We start from the raw sequence: 19,485 nt of genomic DNA on the forward strand, positions 1-19,485 counted from the left end.
ACCATAACGTCTTTTTGCTGCCTTGTTACTTTGACAAATAACGTCCCCACTACTATATTGAAGTATAAGTTTATATATTTTTTAACAGTACATAAACAAGTAAATTACATCAATCATTACCTTAATCTAAATCTTGATGACGAATGTGAAAGTGTATAATTATTCGTTTCTACATTTACTCGGAGACAATATTCTTATAATATTCTCTTGCAGCAATTCATTTTAAGTTATAACACAATGGATTCTCTGGTCTAATTTACTTATTTTACATTAGGCTTAGATTAAGTCTAATGATTATGAGACCCTACAAAATTAAGAAAGAAAACGAACTTAACAATTCCTCTTATGTAAGAAACGGTACAAATTGAAACCTCTCTTTTAATATATGATAAATAGTAATTATGTAACAAAAGTTGCTCCGCCTCATTGGGATAGCATGTGACGAAAATTGTAATTATATAATATTCCTGGAGAGTTTGTCCCCTTGAGACCAAGAGAAGCGGGAATTCATTATTAATTTGTTTTCATTAAAATGTTGAAATTAATCACGTCAGATTGGACTCTGTTTATCAGTCAATGATTTAGCAGAGAAGAAGTGGGATGGATCTCTCAGCAGTAAGAATTTGTATATTATACTTTTTTCGCCTCCTTTTCCCTAATTTTTTCTTTAAATTATTTCTATTTTTCTGTTTTAATTCCGCTTCATAAAATTAATATGTACAGTTTGATACGTCTTTTAAAAACACGAGAAAAATATTATATATTATAAATACATGTACGTTTTTTTATGCCAAGACTCTCATATCATCTTAAAATATAGGGAAAAACTGTTTTCAGTTTATCACTTCTTTCAATTCACATACTCGTGCATAGGTTTATGTTCCTTTTGCACTCATATAAGCAAAATAATGTCTTATAAAAGTATGTAACTATTGTTTTTGTTCTCTTTTTTTATACAGGTGATGTCGATTCTGAGAGAATTCTTTTTCATTCTTTTAATATGCGATCATTTAACTGCTACAAATAGAAGTGATAAAAAAGATGATGAAAAGAATATTCCTTTGAATACACCATTCAATTTCAGTCATATTATTGTACAGACTGCGCTATACTGTGGTCCAAGTTTTGTCTGCGATAAAACACTGCTTTCTGCTCTTGGCATTCCTGACGACAACGGAGCAAGTTTTAGTGTATGTGGGACATGTTCATGTGAAGAGATTTGTCTTACAAATCCAGAGCCTTGTTGCCCGGATGTATATTTCAAGCACGGCTACATGGAATGCGCGGATCTAAGTGTTACTTCTAATAATAATAATAATAATTTTTATTCTGTCATCTCTACTTGTCCGAGAGACACGGACTTGAACTTAACTAAAAAATGCACAGGGGATCACCACAAACTCCATCTTTTGAAAAATCCGCCAGTCAGCAGTGCTGTTACCAGAAGGACATACAAAAACCAATATTGTGCAGCCTGCAATAATGTATCTCATTGGTTTCCGTGGACGTTAATGTTTGACTGCCGTCAACCAACAGATTTTAACTACTTGTCATCTTACGAGGAAATCTTGGAGTTGGTGGATATCAAACAATGTGGACTTCATTTTTCGTCATCAAACCCGTTTTATGAAATATGCAATGATCAAAAAGCAGAAACAATAGCCTCCTGTAATGTTTCAGGAACTTGGCGTCTATACGACAGATCTATAGAAGATGCCTGCTTGAGTAGCTATAATAGGAAGTATAATGATATTTTTAAGAACGTCTTTTGCGCAATGTGTAACCCCCCGAACTTAAATTTGAACAGAACCATAAACCAATGTAGAGATCGAAACAACAGACATAATGATAATTGTGCAAAATTACCAACGGTTGAGGCAAGTTTCCCGTATAAGAATCACTATTGCCATTTATGCAACCAAGGTCATACTTTTAATCCCCTTGAAGATGTATACTTGAATTATGCAGTGGAACTATATCAGGAGAAAAATTATTATCCCTTCACCACAGCAATAAAATTCTCTTTTCAGGGAGATATCCTACGAAAACACATTGATGAATTGATGCAATATTCCAACAGTTCCAAACAACGACAAAATTCTGCTGTTATGCAGTACATTAATGCTACCAATCTTGTACGATACAGTTTTGCTCTCTCTGGTTCGGGGGTATGTACACCTACCTTGCTTCCTAACTACACGAGGTCTCTTCAGAAAAATTGTTCCTGTACAGTAGGCTGTCTGTATGATTGTTGTGACGATTTTGCTTTACAGCAACCTTGGAAATGTGTCAGTGAAAGATATTTTAAGACAGAAAGCATCTCGCCGACTGACTACTTAGCACTGGGTGGGTGTTTGGAAAATCATCAAGGAATAAACCAGTTGTGTACTGATCCAAAATTCACTGATTTTTATCAAATGTTTCCTGTCACTGCACACTCTCATTACACAGAAACATATGCCAATGTTTTCTGCTTCTTATGTAATAAAAAGAATATTGATGACCAAATCTTAAACAGCCTTGCTTATGACCTGGATGTCTGGGAACTGATCATTGAATGTAAAACTTACGTAAATTACAAATTCTTCAACTCCATGCAAGCCTACATTAACTTTGTTGAAGAAAATAATTGTCTTTTAAAATTCAAAAAACGTAGAAATGGATTAAACTGCAGGGACATGTATACTTCGGATAGAAAGGGTGTTGGGAGGTGTAATGTCGACGGATCACAGACTTCACTTGACTATGACATTCTATTTGCATGTGAAAGGTCAGAAGATTATAGATTTCCAAGAGTCATTTCTGAGGGAATTTTGTATAGAAACAAGTTCTGTTTAATTTGCAACTCAAGAAAAGTTCCGTCCACAGATATTATTGATACGTGTTCATCAAACAGCACAACTAGTTCAAGCCTAATACAGAAAGCATGTCATGAGTTTCCAAGCATTCATGTCTGTACCAATTTTCGAAACGTATTTTGCGAGATGTGCAATGAAGTTTACAGGTGGTGTTTTTTCCTTTATGATGACAAGCAAGAGCCTGCGACAGGTCCGCCAATTATTCCAACCGTTGGACCAACGCCACTAGGGTTCAGATCGGTCTTTTCTCTTTTGGACTATGATAATGTGGCCGTGAAATCAAAAACGACGTCCTGTTCTTCCAATCAAATCTACGATGATTTTCAGGTAAGATGAAAGTGGTAAATATACAATGAATTAGTGGTTTAAAATAATTTTACGATGATTTTTGTTACTGAAGCCGCGAATGATTTTACGATTTATTTTAATTCATGTAAACTAGATATAAACAGTAGCAGTGCCGATGACATACACATTTAAAAGAGATATCAGTCTATGTAGGCGTTTGTATAATTAAGTTATGTTTTTGGACGCATCCGATCAAAGTCATGAATGAAAAACACGAGCATTTTTAATATTTGTTGTTTCACTAATATTATAAAGTTAAAAATTGGTATACATAAACATTTGTTACATAATTAACAAAAATTTTAATAAAATATATTTATCAATTAATGATAACATATTAATCTTTGATCAACGAATCATTCAGAATAGTAGTCGGCGCAACACCGACAACGTCAAAACGTCACTCGTGGAGTTTTTGAATTTGTTCCACTCTTAAAAATGTTTTACTTAGTAGTCATTTTTTACTTGAAATAACAAAGATAAGTAATAGATAATTACTAAGCATTTACTTAAAATTTTAAATCAATTACTGAAATATATGTCAATTACTAGATTCAAATGTTTTACTTGATTTTTGTATTTTAAAGAATTGTTTTACTTACACACTAAAAAGTTTTACTTAGTAATTTATATTTACTTAAATTTGTGTATATAAGTAATAACATTACTTGGTCTTTACTTACATTTTACCACTATTTACTATATAATTAATATTTTAATGCCCCCGTAAACGAAGTTTCGGGCGTATATAGTTTTTGTCGTGTCCGTCTGTCTGTCTAGCTGTCTGTCTAGCTGTCTAGCTGTCTCTCTGTTTGTCTGTTTATCCACAGAAACTTTAACCTTGCCCATAACTTTTGATTTAGCGGAGCTATGACTTTCATATTTCACACGTGTATTCCTTGTGACAAGACCTTTCTTTGGGTACCACCAAATCTGTCCCTTTGTCTTTGACCTTGGCGTTTGACCTACATTTCAAAATTGGTAACCTTGACCATAGCTTCTGAAGGGTTAAGGCAAGTGTTTCCATATTTCACATATGTATTTTTTTTTTGGCAAGACCTTTCATTAGATACCAATAACCTTGACCTTTTGACCTCGGAGATATCAAGAAATCCCAATATATAATTTAAATTTGTATATAAGAAAAGTTTAACCTTTGAAATGTTGCCATACAGGGGCATAGGTGTTTCACAAACACATCTTGTTTGAATTGTATTTAATTGATTTACTTAAAACAAAAATTTATTTACTAAATCTAGGAGAATTCAGATCAGTAATTACTTAAATATGGTAGTCTAATCACTAATTGTCTGTGAGGAGGAGTTATCTTTCTTCTAAATATTCCTTCATGTGAAAAAAAAAGTCACACTAATAAAAATGCGATATTAAGTACTTGAAATGTTTAACCATTTTTAAAATGGTCCTTAAAAAGATACAACTTATTCAATTTTTAAGGCTTTCGAAGTTGGAATCAAATGTTTTATTGTTATATATAATAAAACAATTACAAAGAAATTGGCAAAAGAAATAGAAAGTATAATTGTTTCCATCATGAGTAGATGTCTTCTATTAAACTATTCAGAGGGCCCAATTAGGGAACTCTGATAAAGAAATCTGTGAGTAGTACTCACATGTCAGCGGGTCGGTACCTAGCATTGTTTCTAGTAAATAATGTCGATTTTAGTAAATATGATAAGTATTTCATTTACTTAGTATTCTTTTGAGTAATAATATTCTAGATTTTAATTAATTTCAGAATTACATTTACTTAGTAATAATTCATAAAATTTAGTAAATAGAAAGCATATTATCTCTAAATTAAGTAATAATAATTTAACAAAAATGAGTAGTTCATTTACTAACTTTAAGTAATACAATTCCTATAATTTAAGTAATTCTATTGATACTTAGTAAATCATTTTATAAGTAAATGAATTCATCCTTATTACTAATTATGTTTACAATTACTAACCATGATAGTCATTTACTTGCTATTCTGACTAAATGGATTACTAATAATTACTAGTTTTTCTTAATCTAATATCTTATTTTAAAAACAACAAGTAAAACTTTTTTTAGAGTGGGAAACGTGCATCTTAAAAAAAAATTGTTCGAAGCATAAATTATATACTGCATTTGATTTATTTCTTTTAGTTATCGGGTCACCTATTTCACAAATGCTTCAGTTAAAAAAATAAATCAAGGAACTATTTCTTTTAATAGACAATTCTCCAATCATAAATCTAGCTGCTCTCATAGTAAGCGGCGATCTCCACTTATGACGTCCAGTTCTAGACCTTTAAGTTGTCATTTTTGAAGGTCTACTAAAGGATTCTTCCAATGTATAACTAGTCCATCAATCTTTGAAACTCTTTTACTCTGTATAAACCAGTTTTCGAGACATTTATTTGTGTAGTTTCCTGGTACCCATCTTTTTTCCCGTATGAACAGGGGTCATACCCCGCTCCACACAACATTGAGGGATAATTGGGTGCGCTGCATTATCGCCCGACGTTGCCGTTTTTGACAATATCTAACTAATAGTGTTTGTGCATATAACATCATATTTTTCTTATTTATAATGTCAGAGTATTTATTTTTTCCACACAAGAACTTTGGATCATACAGTTTCTAAGGATTTAATTTTAAGTACATTATATTTCTATTTGTAATTTTTTTTTCTCTGTGATAACTCTTTGAAAGTTAGCGGAATTGATAATTCTACTGGAATGGAAATTTGGCAGGTCGATAGGTCAGGAGGAGCTAAGGAGGCCTAATATGCATGCAAATCTCGTCCGCATCTTTCTCTGTGTCTGACGCCAAGGAGGCCAAATATGCATGTAAATCTCGTGCCGCTGCGTTTGTGTTTGACTTCAGTGGGAGAGGAGTATTAAAATTGGCATGGGAGTCCTCGTTTAATTTATATCTCTGTCTACATTTTTAAAGTCCAAATCTACAATTTTATTTCACAATGAAATGGAAATATAAGGAATCGCTGTCTAGTTAGAATAGTATGCCAGGGACATCAACGATAGTGGGAAACATGGGATAATTTATGCATAGCGGGCTTCGACCGTTATGCAAATAATCCCATGTTTCCCACTATTGTTGATGCTTCTGGCATACTATACGAACAAGACATTGATTCCTTAAATATATCCACCCCTACTAATGTTATTGTGATTTAAATTCGAGACACGTGGTTTAGATTGACCCATTCAAAGGTTATAGGATGGAACCGGTTTTATAAATAAAATTGGCAGTAAATAAGAAATTGGTATAGTCTGTTTGAATAGCGTCTGTTTCTTTTGAAAAGATGTCCTGTGAAAAATGTGTTTCCAGACCTTTCTGAAAGACTTTCATGATTTTCAACAGAAAATAGTGGCTAAAGGGGGGGGGGATAAAATAACAATATATCTAATCATAATTTACGGCGAAAATTAGAGCACATTTGCGACCGATACACTGGTAAAAATGTGTAATATCATCTACACTTACAAACCTTTGTTTTCGTTATATGGCTATTGTTATTAATACGCACAGAGGTTCTTACCACGAGCAACTGACCAATCGTTGAATAGCAACGTTACGCCAAATACATGTTTACATTTTACTTCGAACACTTGGTTCAGGTCAATCTATGATCATGTCAATGGAGTGCAAAATTTAAAAAAAATTCTTATGAACAAAATACAAAGATTAGAAAGTATGAAAGATGTCACGGGCGTTTTTAATCTTTTTTAATTAGACAAAAATATGTTTAATAAAATGTACTTTGTGTCAAGTTCAGAACACCAGCGCTTCAACAAGGGTAAGGAAAACGAGCAGCATCTCATGCATTTAAATGGACGAAACAGTTTTTACATAACTATACTCGTGATCACGTGTTTTGGCCAGGGAATCCACCTGACAATTGTATTCACGGATAGTACAACAAAAGAATTAATAGAGACGCAAATCGCTTTCAATTGCAACATGACTTTGAGAAACCTAGACTTCCACCGTTTATTCAACAAATGAATTGTTTGTCATTGTGAGCATGAAAATAATACAATGTAAAAAAAAATGCTTTTCATTTACGAAATGGATGGAAAAATGGTCTTTGAGTCTTTCCGATCGCCATAAGATTTTCCCTTTCTTTCAAGCGTAAATTCCTGTAGTATTCGCAGTAACCCATAATGCAATTCTCATTCAGCTGATTGGTCAGTTAAAGTCATGTTGGTGCCTCATTTCCTAACCTGACGCCAAAAAATATAGTCCCGGTTCCCATGCTAGAATATTTGTCCGAAAAGAAATTTTAATTCATGACTGCAGAAATTGTATCATAGAGAATACTTATTTAAGTTTGAATGAATTAAAGAGAGATTGATTGAAGTACATTTCTACAGATATTATAGGGTGGTGAAAACAGAAACTCTTCTGTTTACATGTCTCCACGTGCAAGTCACTTCCTAACCACATTTCCGTGAATAATTTACCCTATCTCGCTGAAGTCTCGCTGACTCTCGCCAGAGCCACCGCCAGAGTTACTCTGAACTCATCGGATTTTATAATGTGCAGAATACTGAAGAATAAAAGGTTCCGAACACATTAGTAGGGGTGATATCCGTATAGTCGGATAATGACGAAATCATCGCTATCAATTCACATTTTGAAAATTAGTAAATTTCCGTGCGCCGACCACAGATATTTGAACTCTTTAAATGCTGTTTCTAAATGCATTTCACGTCACAATCATATTATTTAGCCACAATGATGAAAATATTATATCCCAGCATTGTACCAAAAATGAATAATTTTGGTCCGGTAGTTTATGAAATAATATGTTTTACGGTGTGACCGTTGGGGCGAGCGCAGTAATTTACACTTAAAAACCTATACACAGATTTTACTTGCACTGTCTATCCTCAGTTCATTAAAATAAGAGGAGAAAACAGAATAATTAGAAAGAGAATTCACTTCCCAGACATCGGGGTGTAAGTGACGAAAGAATGACGTCAAATTAAAAGTTATGTTGCGTTTGGACGCAAAACGATTGTTTTTTGGCATGGAGATTGCATTTAATCATTGTTTGTAATTTTTTCAAGTAAGTTGTTGCTATGTTTAAGCTACCATGTTGCTATGCACCGCAAAGGATTATTGGGAGTTTGGAATCTTTTCACGCGGTGAGATAAAAATTTCTTGGAACAATGTGCAGATTTCAACCCGAATTTCCTCCGTTCGTACACGTTAGTCTATTGAGCTCGCTGCGCGAGCGGCGCTTCGCGCCGCCTCGCTGCGCTCGCTATTAAAAAAGTTCTCGTTTTTCTGGGACAACCCTCGTATATACTTGTATTGCCATAGAGTGTGGTTTCAAAACAAACGTATTAAACTTAGGCACAGTACAGATTTCATTTGTAAATCAATGCTTTTTTATATATAAATTTGATGTCTTAGTCTGTAGTATAGTATAGTAAATATAGTTTGACAGACAAGTTGCTGAAACAAGAATATATATGCAGTCTCGTTAAAAGTTATCATTTTGTAAGTTCTGTGGTCGATACGATGACCTTGTCAGCAAATACTATTTTTCATTGAGTCGAATGATGACTGAAGTTTTTCATACTTATAGCTAGGTCATTATACACACACTGTCGACAGTTTTTTTTTCGTTATTTCCCGATCATGACAAGGTACACACGGTGGGTGTGACCGATCCGCAGGGGATGCTCACTTTTCCCTGGCTTCTGATCCCACCTCTGATGTTTTGGAGGTCCGGGTTTCCTCCGCTCCTGTTTTGTATTGTTTTAGGGAATTTTGAGATTGAATACTGTCCGTTATCTCCATATATTTCATTAAATAACAAGAAGCATTACAGAGGTCTGGGCATTTTTTTTCTTCATTTTCAATGTTTTTCTATGTCATTTAAAAACACTTCAATAAAATGAATTAAACTAAGTACTTGAATATTCCTAGAACTCAATACCAACGACATCCTTCTTTACATCACGTCAAACATATTGTTTAATGTTTACGTTTTGCCGAGTGTGTTCAAGTTGTTTACTCAGTCTGCACGCAGAATGGGTCACAGATTGACAATACCGATGAAATGGTTTCGCTTTCTCGCATTTCTATCTCGAATTTTCTGTATTATAATTTTAATATTTTTCATGCATACACAGTAATATTAAGGATAAAGTTTACTTTCCTTTGATCAATCAAACGTGTCACGAAACTCGTAGTTTTAATAATTTCTAGATACAAGTTTTATTATATTACATAATGTGAAATGCTTTAGCAACAAACAAATCATAATATCATTCTGAAAATTTGATAAAATATTAACTCAATTCTGTGTCAAAGCCCCCTTTCAGCTGATTTTAATGACAATTAATGTTTATTGACTGTGGAGTAGACTGTCATATGAACTATTTTGTAGAATGAATGTATGAATATCACCTGTTTTCCTGGTAAAACTTTGATGAATGGTAGCTGTCTGTCCCTCCTGAGGAACACAGAAAACCTACGATATACGATGGCCGTGAGATTCAAATTCATTGAGATTACCAGCAACATCTCCTTATACAATTACATGGTGAACATCCGCAAGTTAATTAAAAGAGATCTTTCTTATTCCTTCACGGGAACAATTTTAGTGGAAGATATTCTACTCATGTCGAAAGGAAACTGCAACTATAGAGCAAACAGGTTGGATGATATGTATATGTATCTAAAAATCTTTTTCCCGTTTAGTATTGAACGCGACAAGGTAGAAAATCAGCTTATTTCTTTGACAAACAATTCAGTATTATGGAACAATTATTTTCCTGACGTTTGGAAAGTAAAAGTTATACCAGATCAGACTTCAATATTCTTACCTTCATTGCTTTGGAAACTAGACCGCGAAGAAAACTGCTGGCTTTTTCCAGAAAAACTTCAATATGGTAAATCTGTTTTTCGAAATGTGTTAGTTGCTCCTTTGTTAACTTGTAACCAATTAGTTATGGATAATGATGCGTTTGGTGTACCATGGAAAAATATTCGTTTCGAGTATTCTCAGAAGGGAATAACACTGACGTTTCACCAGTTTCAGAGCTTTGACAATTCTGGGATTCGGGTCTGCGTAGATGATCTTGCTTACTACGTGGATACTTTTAGATTTCGTTTTAAAAATGAAAAAAATACATCATTAATGATGTTGAACATTGTTTGTATTGGAATTTCTCTTGTATGTCTGTTATTAACATTCGTAACATATGCCTCTTTTAAAAGTCTTAGAACCATACCAGGGCTTAATAACATGTTTCTTATATCTTCCTTATTTTTTGCTCAGTTACTTTTAATAGTAAGACCATTTTTAAGTATCAAGGATTTCAACACATCGACAGTTTTTCTTTCGTCATTAACTCACTTTTTCTGGCTAGCGACATTCTTTTGGCTACAAATTTGTTCCTTTCATATGTTTCGAGTTTTCACCTCTAGATTCGGCATTGACAAAAGAACGGATTGTCATAAAAATACAATACTGAAATACATATTATATGGATTTGGAACGTCTGCATCTATAGTGCTACTCAATATTGTCATATCAGTTATAATTTCTTCAGGTGAAACTACGGGCTATGACAAGACATCCACCTTGATGACACATAGAACTGCATTCATTGTTACTCTCATATGCCCTCTTACATATGTGTGTCTCACGAATATAATATTTTACATATCGGCAGTCTATAAAATTTTATCAAGTCCACATATTGAAAATTCTACTGGAAACAGGATTCACTTCTCAGTGTATATAAAGCTGTTCTCAATAACGGGGTTAACGTGGGTTCTTCAGATAGTTGACATGTTTCTCACGGTCTCTTTTCTCTCTTACATTGTTGCAATCTTAAATGGTCTACAGGGATTATTTATTTTCATAAGTTATGTTTGCAACATAAGAGTGTGCAAAATGTGGATAAGCATTTTTCGAACATTGTCTTCGACATCTTCCAATTCCAATTCCATTCTCCATTCAGTTAGATCTGAAACCACAGCTCTTTAAAAGCAATTTAATGCACGATTATATATATTGCAATTAATGTATTATATATATATATATATATGTTCTGTAATTTTAAAATAAACGAAATGTTTACTACTTCTCAAATTTTTATGCGCCGGGATCGAAAGAACCGAGGCGTATATTGTTTTTGTCTGTCTGTCTGTCTGTCTGTCTGTTTGTCTGTTTGTCTGCCAACTTTAACCTTCGCCATAACTTTTGAACCATAAAAAATAGAGACTTCATCTTTGGTATGCTTACACCACTGATTAAGTTCTTTTAAATGACACCATGGTCAATGACCTTGTGACCTTGACTGTGACCTATACTCTAGATATAGCTTTTTTGTCGGCAAACTTTAACCTTCGCTATAACTTTTGAAGGAAAAGAGATAGAGACTTGATATTTGGCATGTATGATTATGTATACTCCATTAATTTAGCCCTTTCACATGACAACAAGGTCAATGACCTTGTGACCTTGACGTTGTCCTGTATGCTAAAAATAGCTTTTTGAACCTTCACCATAACTTTTGAACCATGAGAGATAGAGACTTCATATTTGGTATGCATACTTCACTAGTCAAGTTCTTTCAAATGACATCAAGATCATTGGCCTTGTGACCTTGACTGTGACTATATGCTAAAAATATGGGATTTTTTTTATTCTGGAAGAGTACCAGATGTATATTTGTAGATATTCTTAACATTTAAAAAATGTTATCTATGAAGAAATTTCAATCCCAAGAGGGTAGTGGTAGGGCATGCTTATAACAATTCTTGACAAATACAAAAAACGTCACATCAGACGTAATTGTAAAGACATAGTCGTATTTATAATGTATACTTCATAGAGACAAATTAATGGTTGGAGCCTTACGGCAGTGATATTGCAGAGAGAGGGGATTTAACTCGGCATCTTTTTGGAAGGACCTACACCTATTCAACCCGTTTTAAGAGTTAATTATCAGTTCAAGTGCCATAATTTCATAAAACATTAGGCAGTTCTCTTGTTCTTTGTCCTTGACCAAAGATTATAAAGGAGTTATTTTATTCTAAATTGTAACATTATTGCATGAAAAAAATTTAATGTGATGAAATTTATTGAAATGAAGCCGGTATGTACATGTAACCATGTCTTATTTATTATATGATTAAACATTTACATCCGATACGCATAGGATAAAAATAAACCCAACAACGATTAAACACTCCGTGTTAATGCCCGGTATTTTTTCTGAAGATTCAAACAAATACATTTTCATCAAATCCATCCATTTATATGAATTCAATATGTATTAAACAGTTTGCGACATTCATTAAACTAAGGTCAATTAAATATTTAACTTTCGGAGAATGATAAGTATATCTGATCCTTTGTTACTAAATTTTCTCATCTTGAAAAAGTAAACAGGGAAAATACAGTCTATTTTGAAATTACATTTATACAAAACGTTTATGAATCTAGTACTTGGAGATAAAATAAACGTTCCATTTTCAGATAATATACATACATTGATCATGCCCATACAAATAAAACGCAATGTTTGATATTTTAAAGGAAAACTTTCAAAAATCACCTACAAGTAAACATGTAATATAGAGAATGACGAAGACTACTGTAAAATTTTTCTTGTTTTTGTCAGCTGGCATTACTATATACTGCTGCCCTAGAAAACCTATATTCTGCTGCCCTGAAGTTTTCCGGCATGGCTTCTATTTTGATGGATTTACTTTTGGAACCATGCATGACGCATGCCTGCGTCAAAGAGTGTCTCTTGCGCAAACACTGTCAATCTATGAATTATAATACACGTTATTTTTTATGTGGCTTAAATAACAGATTGGCTGACATTAAATTGAAAGGCATTTCAAATCCTGAATTCATTTTTGCCAATGTAGCGAATTCCTCTCAGGTAAAAAAATTACTCAGAATTATTTATCAACTTTAAGCTAATAATGTTTATAGAGAGAAAAATGGTTTTGGGTAAAATTTACATTTTGGTTAAATTGATGTATTGACAAAGTGCAGCCTTATATATGGAATGTGTTTTTATCTAAATTTGTATATTTCTTTAAAGCCATACTTCTATAACAATTTTACGTGATATGCTAAAAAGTAATCATAAAATTTCGCAAAAATATCATGTTTAAAATAAACAAATGTTTTGTCTATAATGTCAAAAAATATTTTTCTTTCTTAGAAATCACTGGGTGTATGCAAAGATTTTACTTGCCCGTTGTCTTTCAAGTGTATCAAAAGAACTTTCAATGCGGCATGTATTTCAACAGGTACTACTAAAAGTTTTTATTTTAAAGTTTTCGTAAAATGATTTTTATCATTGCTCATTTGAGCCCAAGCTCAGTTAACTTTTCCAATTATAATTTGTCTATTATCAATCTATCTGTCTCTCTGTTTACAAATTTGTCGAACATTCAACTTCTCAAAAACCACCCGACAAATTCCAACTAAACTAACAATGAATCATTCTCGGGTTAAGGCATTCAGCTTTGTTTAAGCTTAGGAATAACTTGCTTTCCTGTTGGGATAATGAGAAAAAAAATTATGGAATCATTTTAAACAGCTTCTTTTCAAGAACCACTTGGTCAGAGAGTATAAAATTTATGTCGAATCACTATCAGGTCGTTTAATAATGACCCTGAGAAAAGACTGGATGAAAATTTTACAAATGGGTACATAGGTTGTTTTTTTTTTTTTTAATTTTTCTCAAGAACAACAAAGTCACAGTTAATTATATTTGTATGAAAGCATTCTCAGGTACTGAGGAATTGAATTGAAATTCAGATTTTGACCAGTAAGGAGCAAAGATGAAGCATTATAAAGAATAATAGATTTAAAGTGCAAAAAAATATATAGTTAAAATTTAATCTTCTTTTCTAGAACACAAAGCCTCACTGGTCATATCGATTCAAAAGCCTTCTCAAGTAATTTGGAATTAAGTGTGTTCGATTCATATTCTGGTGATAGACCATCATGGAATACTTAGATCTAATAGTGAGAAAATCTTCGAAAACTTCGACATTCAGAAAAAAATATGTAGAGGCATCCTTGGTTTTATACAGAAGCTTGTTCAAATTATAACCAACCCTTCCGGGTGAGAGGGAGTCTTTTAAACCATTAATGGCAATAATGAATAAGGATCGATTATTCCAAGGTTCAATGCTAGAGATTATATCTTTAGTCAGAAAAGCTTTTTGAAAAACTTTTTTGTTATAAAATTAAACTTCTCCATACTGAACTGGTTTCTGGTTTTTTTTTCTATAACCCGGCCAAGTCCATAGATGAGTGATGGAACCTCTTGTTTCAGATTTTTTTTTTTACTTTTTATTTTTCTAAAACTATTTTTCTTCATAATAATTCAATGTTTACCAATTATGATGATTAATAAATAGATTGCGCAGAGGGAAAAGACGGGCGATGTTTGCCTTGCCCTGCTGGTCAATATAACGATAGAAATATCGCGTCCTGGTGAGTTAAGTGCCCGAACGGAACCTATCAAACCCAGAGAGGATCAACTTTCTGCAAACCCTGCCCAAGCGGAACCTTCCAAAATAAGCCAGAGAAGCCTTCTAAAGGTCAAATTCTTAAAGATGCATTATACAAATAGATATGTTAATTTAATATTTTACGCTTTCTAAACTGCATTTGTCTTAAGAGCTTAAAAATTGCAAATTATCGCGTTTATATCAATTATTTTGTGATAGATTGTACCCGGTATTTAAATATTAGTTCAGAATATTTTTTTGTAATCTACATGTCGGTATCAATTATGAAAAATACAAATATACACTAATGAAAATTTCATATTTTCTAAATGGAATTTTCATTTTAGATTCCTGTCAACCTTGTCGAGTTGGATTTCACCAGCCATATAAAGGTAGAGAATTATCTATATATCGGAACTTATCAGGCATCTACAGGTGCAACCTTTATCACAATATGGAAACTTATAGGTTTAAACAAGTCAAATCGTTTATTTCGATGTTTTAAAATTTATCAGGTTTATACTGATAATGAGTTTATTCATTATGCTCTTCCAAAATTGCCTTAACTGCAATACGTAGCTATTCAAAATCTCCACATTTCTACATAAATGTATGATATGAAAAATGTAATCAAGCTCAAAATTTATTTGTATGAAATTTTGTATTGTGATATACTGGCTTTGTACTTTTAATATTTACTGTGCATCAATATATCAAGGAAGTGGTCTAAATCAAATGTGGATACTTAAAAATTCCAAGGAACTTTTTAACAATTTGAAATCACAAGATTTAACCAAGATTAACCACTTAAAACTTATAAACAACCATTCCCCGAGATAAAAACACTTTCTTTGGCCTTCGACTCGACTCGACATTTAGGTATAACGACGACGTATTGTCATTTAACAATGGTAATGTCCATTCCTATATCAATCAATTCGATATATCCTTGTGAGCTTGTGATAAAAGAATCCAAAGAGTCTGACACAACTGTTTCATATATGGATACTTTACTTGAAAAAATGTTAATGGTAATCTAAAAACAGCGCATTATGATAAACGTGATGATTTCAGTTGATTTGATACGCAAGAGCATGTTCTACATATGAACTAATTCTAAACTGAGGTAAAATATAAATAAACAAGTTGATGAAACAAGATCATAAGCAGTCTCGTTTAAAGTCATCATTTCGTAAGTTCTATGGTCGATACATTAACCTTGTCAGCAAATACAATAAATCATTGAGTCAAATGCTGACTGGCGTTCTTCATACTAATTGTTAGTCCTTGATTTATACACTGAATTGACGACGGGTTTTTTTTGCTATTTCCCGATCACGACAAGGTGCACACGGTGGGTGTGACTGGTCGGCAGGGGATGCCCACTTCTCCATGGCACCAGATCCCACTTCTGATGTTTTGGAAGTCCGTGTTTGATCTGCTCCTATTTTTTTTTATTGTTTTAAAGACTTTCGATCTTGACTGCTGTTCGTTATCTCCATACATGTATGTTTCATTAAATGCGATAATAAAATTAAAATTCATTCTTTCTAAATCATTAAAATTCACCACTGTTCTATGCCATGAATACATACAAATCATTTTCCTCAGTTGACCTCCTAAATGTAAATTGCGTCTTTATAAACTTTTACATTTACCCGTATCTTTGTGAAATGATGCAGAAGATAATTATCCATTTTTTATTGGATTTTTCTTTAGATAAAACAGAACACTTGCATCGTCCACAAAGATTTTGTAACATGTGGATTTTTGAAAAGGATTTTACTGAACATATCTGAAAATTGTGATGGACGACAGTTTTGGGCTCTATTTTCATCAGGAAATAATTCCATAAATAAGTAAATTGGAGGAATTTGTGTAGGTGATAATGGTATGTCATCGCTACATAAATATGGGAAGTTGAGACAATTGGAAAGTTAAAGTATTTCTTTTTTATCATCAGGTTTGTTGTTCATTCTTTTGTCTTAATTAACGTTTTGTTGCAAGGGTGCCAATGACATCTTTTCTGGGGAAACATCCAAAATCAAGCATTAGCAATACTGGTGCAAGTAATGTCCGGTTTCCCTTAAAAATGTGAAATGCCATAACTCACTTTGAAAAAAATTAAGCAGAATAAAATGTGAACTTTATCTATAACTCACCATGGTAATTCAACAAAGGAGGAAAACATGCGAAATAAATCCTTACAAATTTGTAAAGACCGTAAATCAGTCACGGATTTATGAAGCAAGACAAAAATCAAACTTGATCTAATAACTTATCTACACTCACATACGAAAAATCAGCTCAAAATCAAATGACGAAAAAAGTCATTTAAGTTCCATTTTTATCCAAAAAGGAGCTGTCTATTATATCCAAAAGTGAAGAAAAAATAACTGAGAATGGTTGTATAAATTTTTGAAAAGTCGTACGTTTCATATTATTGATTTCTGTAAAATGCAATTTTTAAACTTTCAACAACAAAAAAACTGAATTTTTAACTAGACACATCTTGTTAAGGGTCCTCCATACCATGTGACTTGTGACGTAGTAGAGAAAAATACTTATAGTTCCGGTTTTATGTAGTTTGTTCGCTAACGATTTACCGGGGTACCGCTTGTAAGAGAGTCTTTCAAACGCTTTAGAGATGTAGGTTTTGTTAAGGAAAAAGTATGCAGTACACCGAGAGCGACGCCGTAATCATAAACAATGAACACATGGCATCGTCACGGAATGACCAATAAAAAAAGATGTCCGTTTTTTTTCTATAAAAGAACAACAGGCGTCTGGATTTGTGCTACATAATAATTCGTAAACAAAGGGTGTCAGTATAACGAGAACTTTTAGGTTATTTATACTTTCAGGATATTCAACTTATTGCCATATGATCGTCTTGAAACAGAGTATTTGTTGAAAGTTGATATTTTTGCACACTAATTTGTGCGTTTCAATTCAATCTTATTGTATGTTTATAAATATTGATACATTAGTGTGTTTCTAGTTTTCTTCTCTTATATCTGTCCAGTTCAGTAGCCAATAATGAGTAACTATAGTATGGTTACGTATGTGGAGACTTGCCGAAGCTTTTGAGTCCCGGGCAACAGCAAAGATAACCTCGAAAAGGAACTTTGATACCAAAGATTTTGAAAATATTTTTTTATGCATCAGTGCATCTAATTTAAATTCAATTTTTGGCGTAATCTAATTCATTGATGCTGTACAAAATAAGTCTTCCTTGATTTTTCTCTAGATATATTTTAGAGAAAGTGAGTTTTATTTATTTTTTATAAATTAAATAAATTTCTCTAAAAAATATTTCGTTTGATAAAATTAAGTTTTTATGGTTATTCTGTGAGCTTAAAAATATACAATAGGGTAAGACTTTTTTTTTGTTCTACGTATGACAAAGCATTATTAAAAATACCTTGAAACTTGTGAAATTATTATTTTAGAAAATCAGTATAAATTATATTTTAATTCCTGGATAAGTTTTAAAAGTTGATATGCTTGTTAAAAGCAATGCTCAATAATATAAGAGCATAAGCTGTGGGTATGTGGAGGACCCTTAACATCACTTCTCAAAATATAAGTTGATGTACAGTACTCCTGGAGTTTTCGCTACACTGCTGTCAAAAATTTAGTGAGAGGTAGAGAAAAAGGCTTGAGTATTTACTGTAACCCTTTATGTATCTTTGTTTACTAAGATTTTTTATTTAAATTGAATAAAGTTCACGTTAACATACTACTGTAAAATCAAAAATTTTCATGGGGGTTTAATTTTCGTTGTTTTCAAGGTATGAAGGAACCCACGAATTCATGTCCACCGCGAAATGTAAAATGTTACATAACTACTCAAAAATTCTTCATCCAACAAATCCCAAGGAACCAAGAGTTTTTACTCAAACCACGAAAATTTGACACCACGAAAAATTGTAACTTTTTCAGTATTTACATGTATTTATTATTTATTTCTTAAATGTTACTTTTGTGACTTTTTCACTTATACTGCAATATACCTTCAACACCTAGGTGTATATCTCTCAGTTGATTCGATACGAAAGGGCATATTCTACTGTATGTACAATTTCTAAATTATTATTGACAGAAACATTGATGAAACCAGGATTTCAGCAGTCTCGTTTAAAGTCATCATTTCGTAAGTTCTGTGGTCTATACAATGACCTTGTCGGCAAGCACAATTTTCCATTGAGTCAAATGATGACCGACATTTCTCATACTAATCTTTAAACCATTATTTACACACTTATTTGACGATGGATTTTCCGTTTATTTTTCGATCTTGAGAAGGAGCACAGGTTGGCAGGGAATGCTTACTCGTCCATAGCACCTGATCCCACCTCTAATAATTTGGAGGTCCGTTATTGCTCTGCTCCCATTGTGTATTGTTTGATGCACTTTTAAGTTTGAATACTGTTCGTAATCTCCAAATGTTTCATTACACGAAGAGATCAGTGATTGCCCGTGAATGGCAGCAAACAACGCCTGTGCTTTAATTTGTCAGCTGAGAATAGTACAATTGATCGTTAGGTTATCTTAAAAAAAAATTAACTATGGAAGGCTGATCTAGAAGGAATGATTGCTTTCCAGTTGCCTGTAATAGATAAAGTACTCTCTCTTGGGAGCAATCTTATGGTATGTAATACCGTGAAATTCATTATAAAATTACAGAAATTTGACTCAGCAAAACATATTGTCGTAGGTAAGACCCACTGCAAAGAATGCCCGGCCG

General features: G+C 32.8%; 1 protein-coding gene across 1 annotated transcript; it reads left to right on the top strand.

The window, feature by feature from the left end:
* Window positions 1–1,511: 1,511 nt before the first annotated feature.
* On the top strand, window positions 1,512–11,232 carry LOC134262193 (uncharacterized). Its single transcript, XM_062744582.1, has 4 exons — window positions 1,512–1,577; window positions 2,031–2,168; window positions 2,274–3,185; window positions 9,625–11,232. The coding sequence occupies exons 1-4, from the start codon at window positions 1,512–1,514 to the stop codon at window positions 11,230–11,232; spliced, it is 2,724 nt and encodes a 907-aa protein (XP_062600566.1).
* The last annotated feature ends 8,253 nt before the right edge of the window (window positions 11,233–19,485 follow it).

The sequence above is a fragment of the Saccostrea cucullata genome, unplaced genomic scaffold (assembly GCF_032062105.1).
Source record: "Saccostrea cucullata isolate Sc308-1 unplaced genomic scaffold, CSIRO_AGI_Scuc_v1 ctg849, whole genome shotgun sequence".
Taxonomy (NCBI): Eukaryota; Metazoa; Mollusca; class Bivalvia; order Ostreida; family Ostreidae; genus Saccostrea; species Saccostrea cuccullata.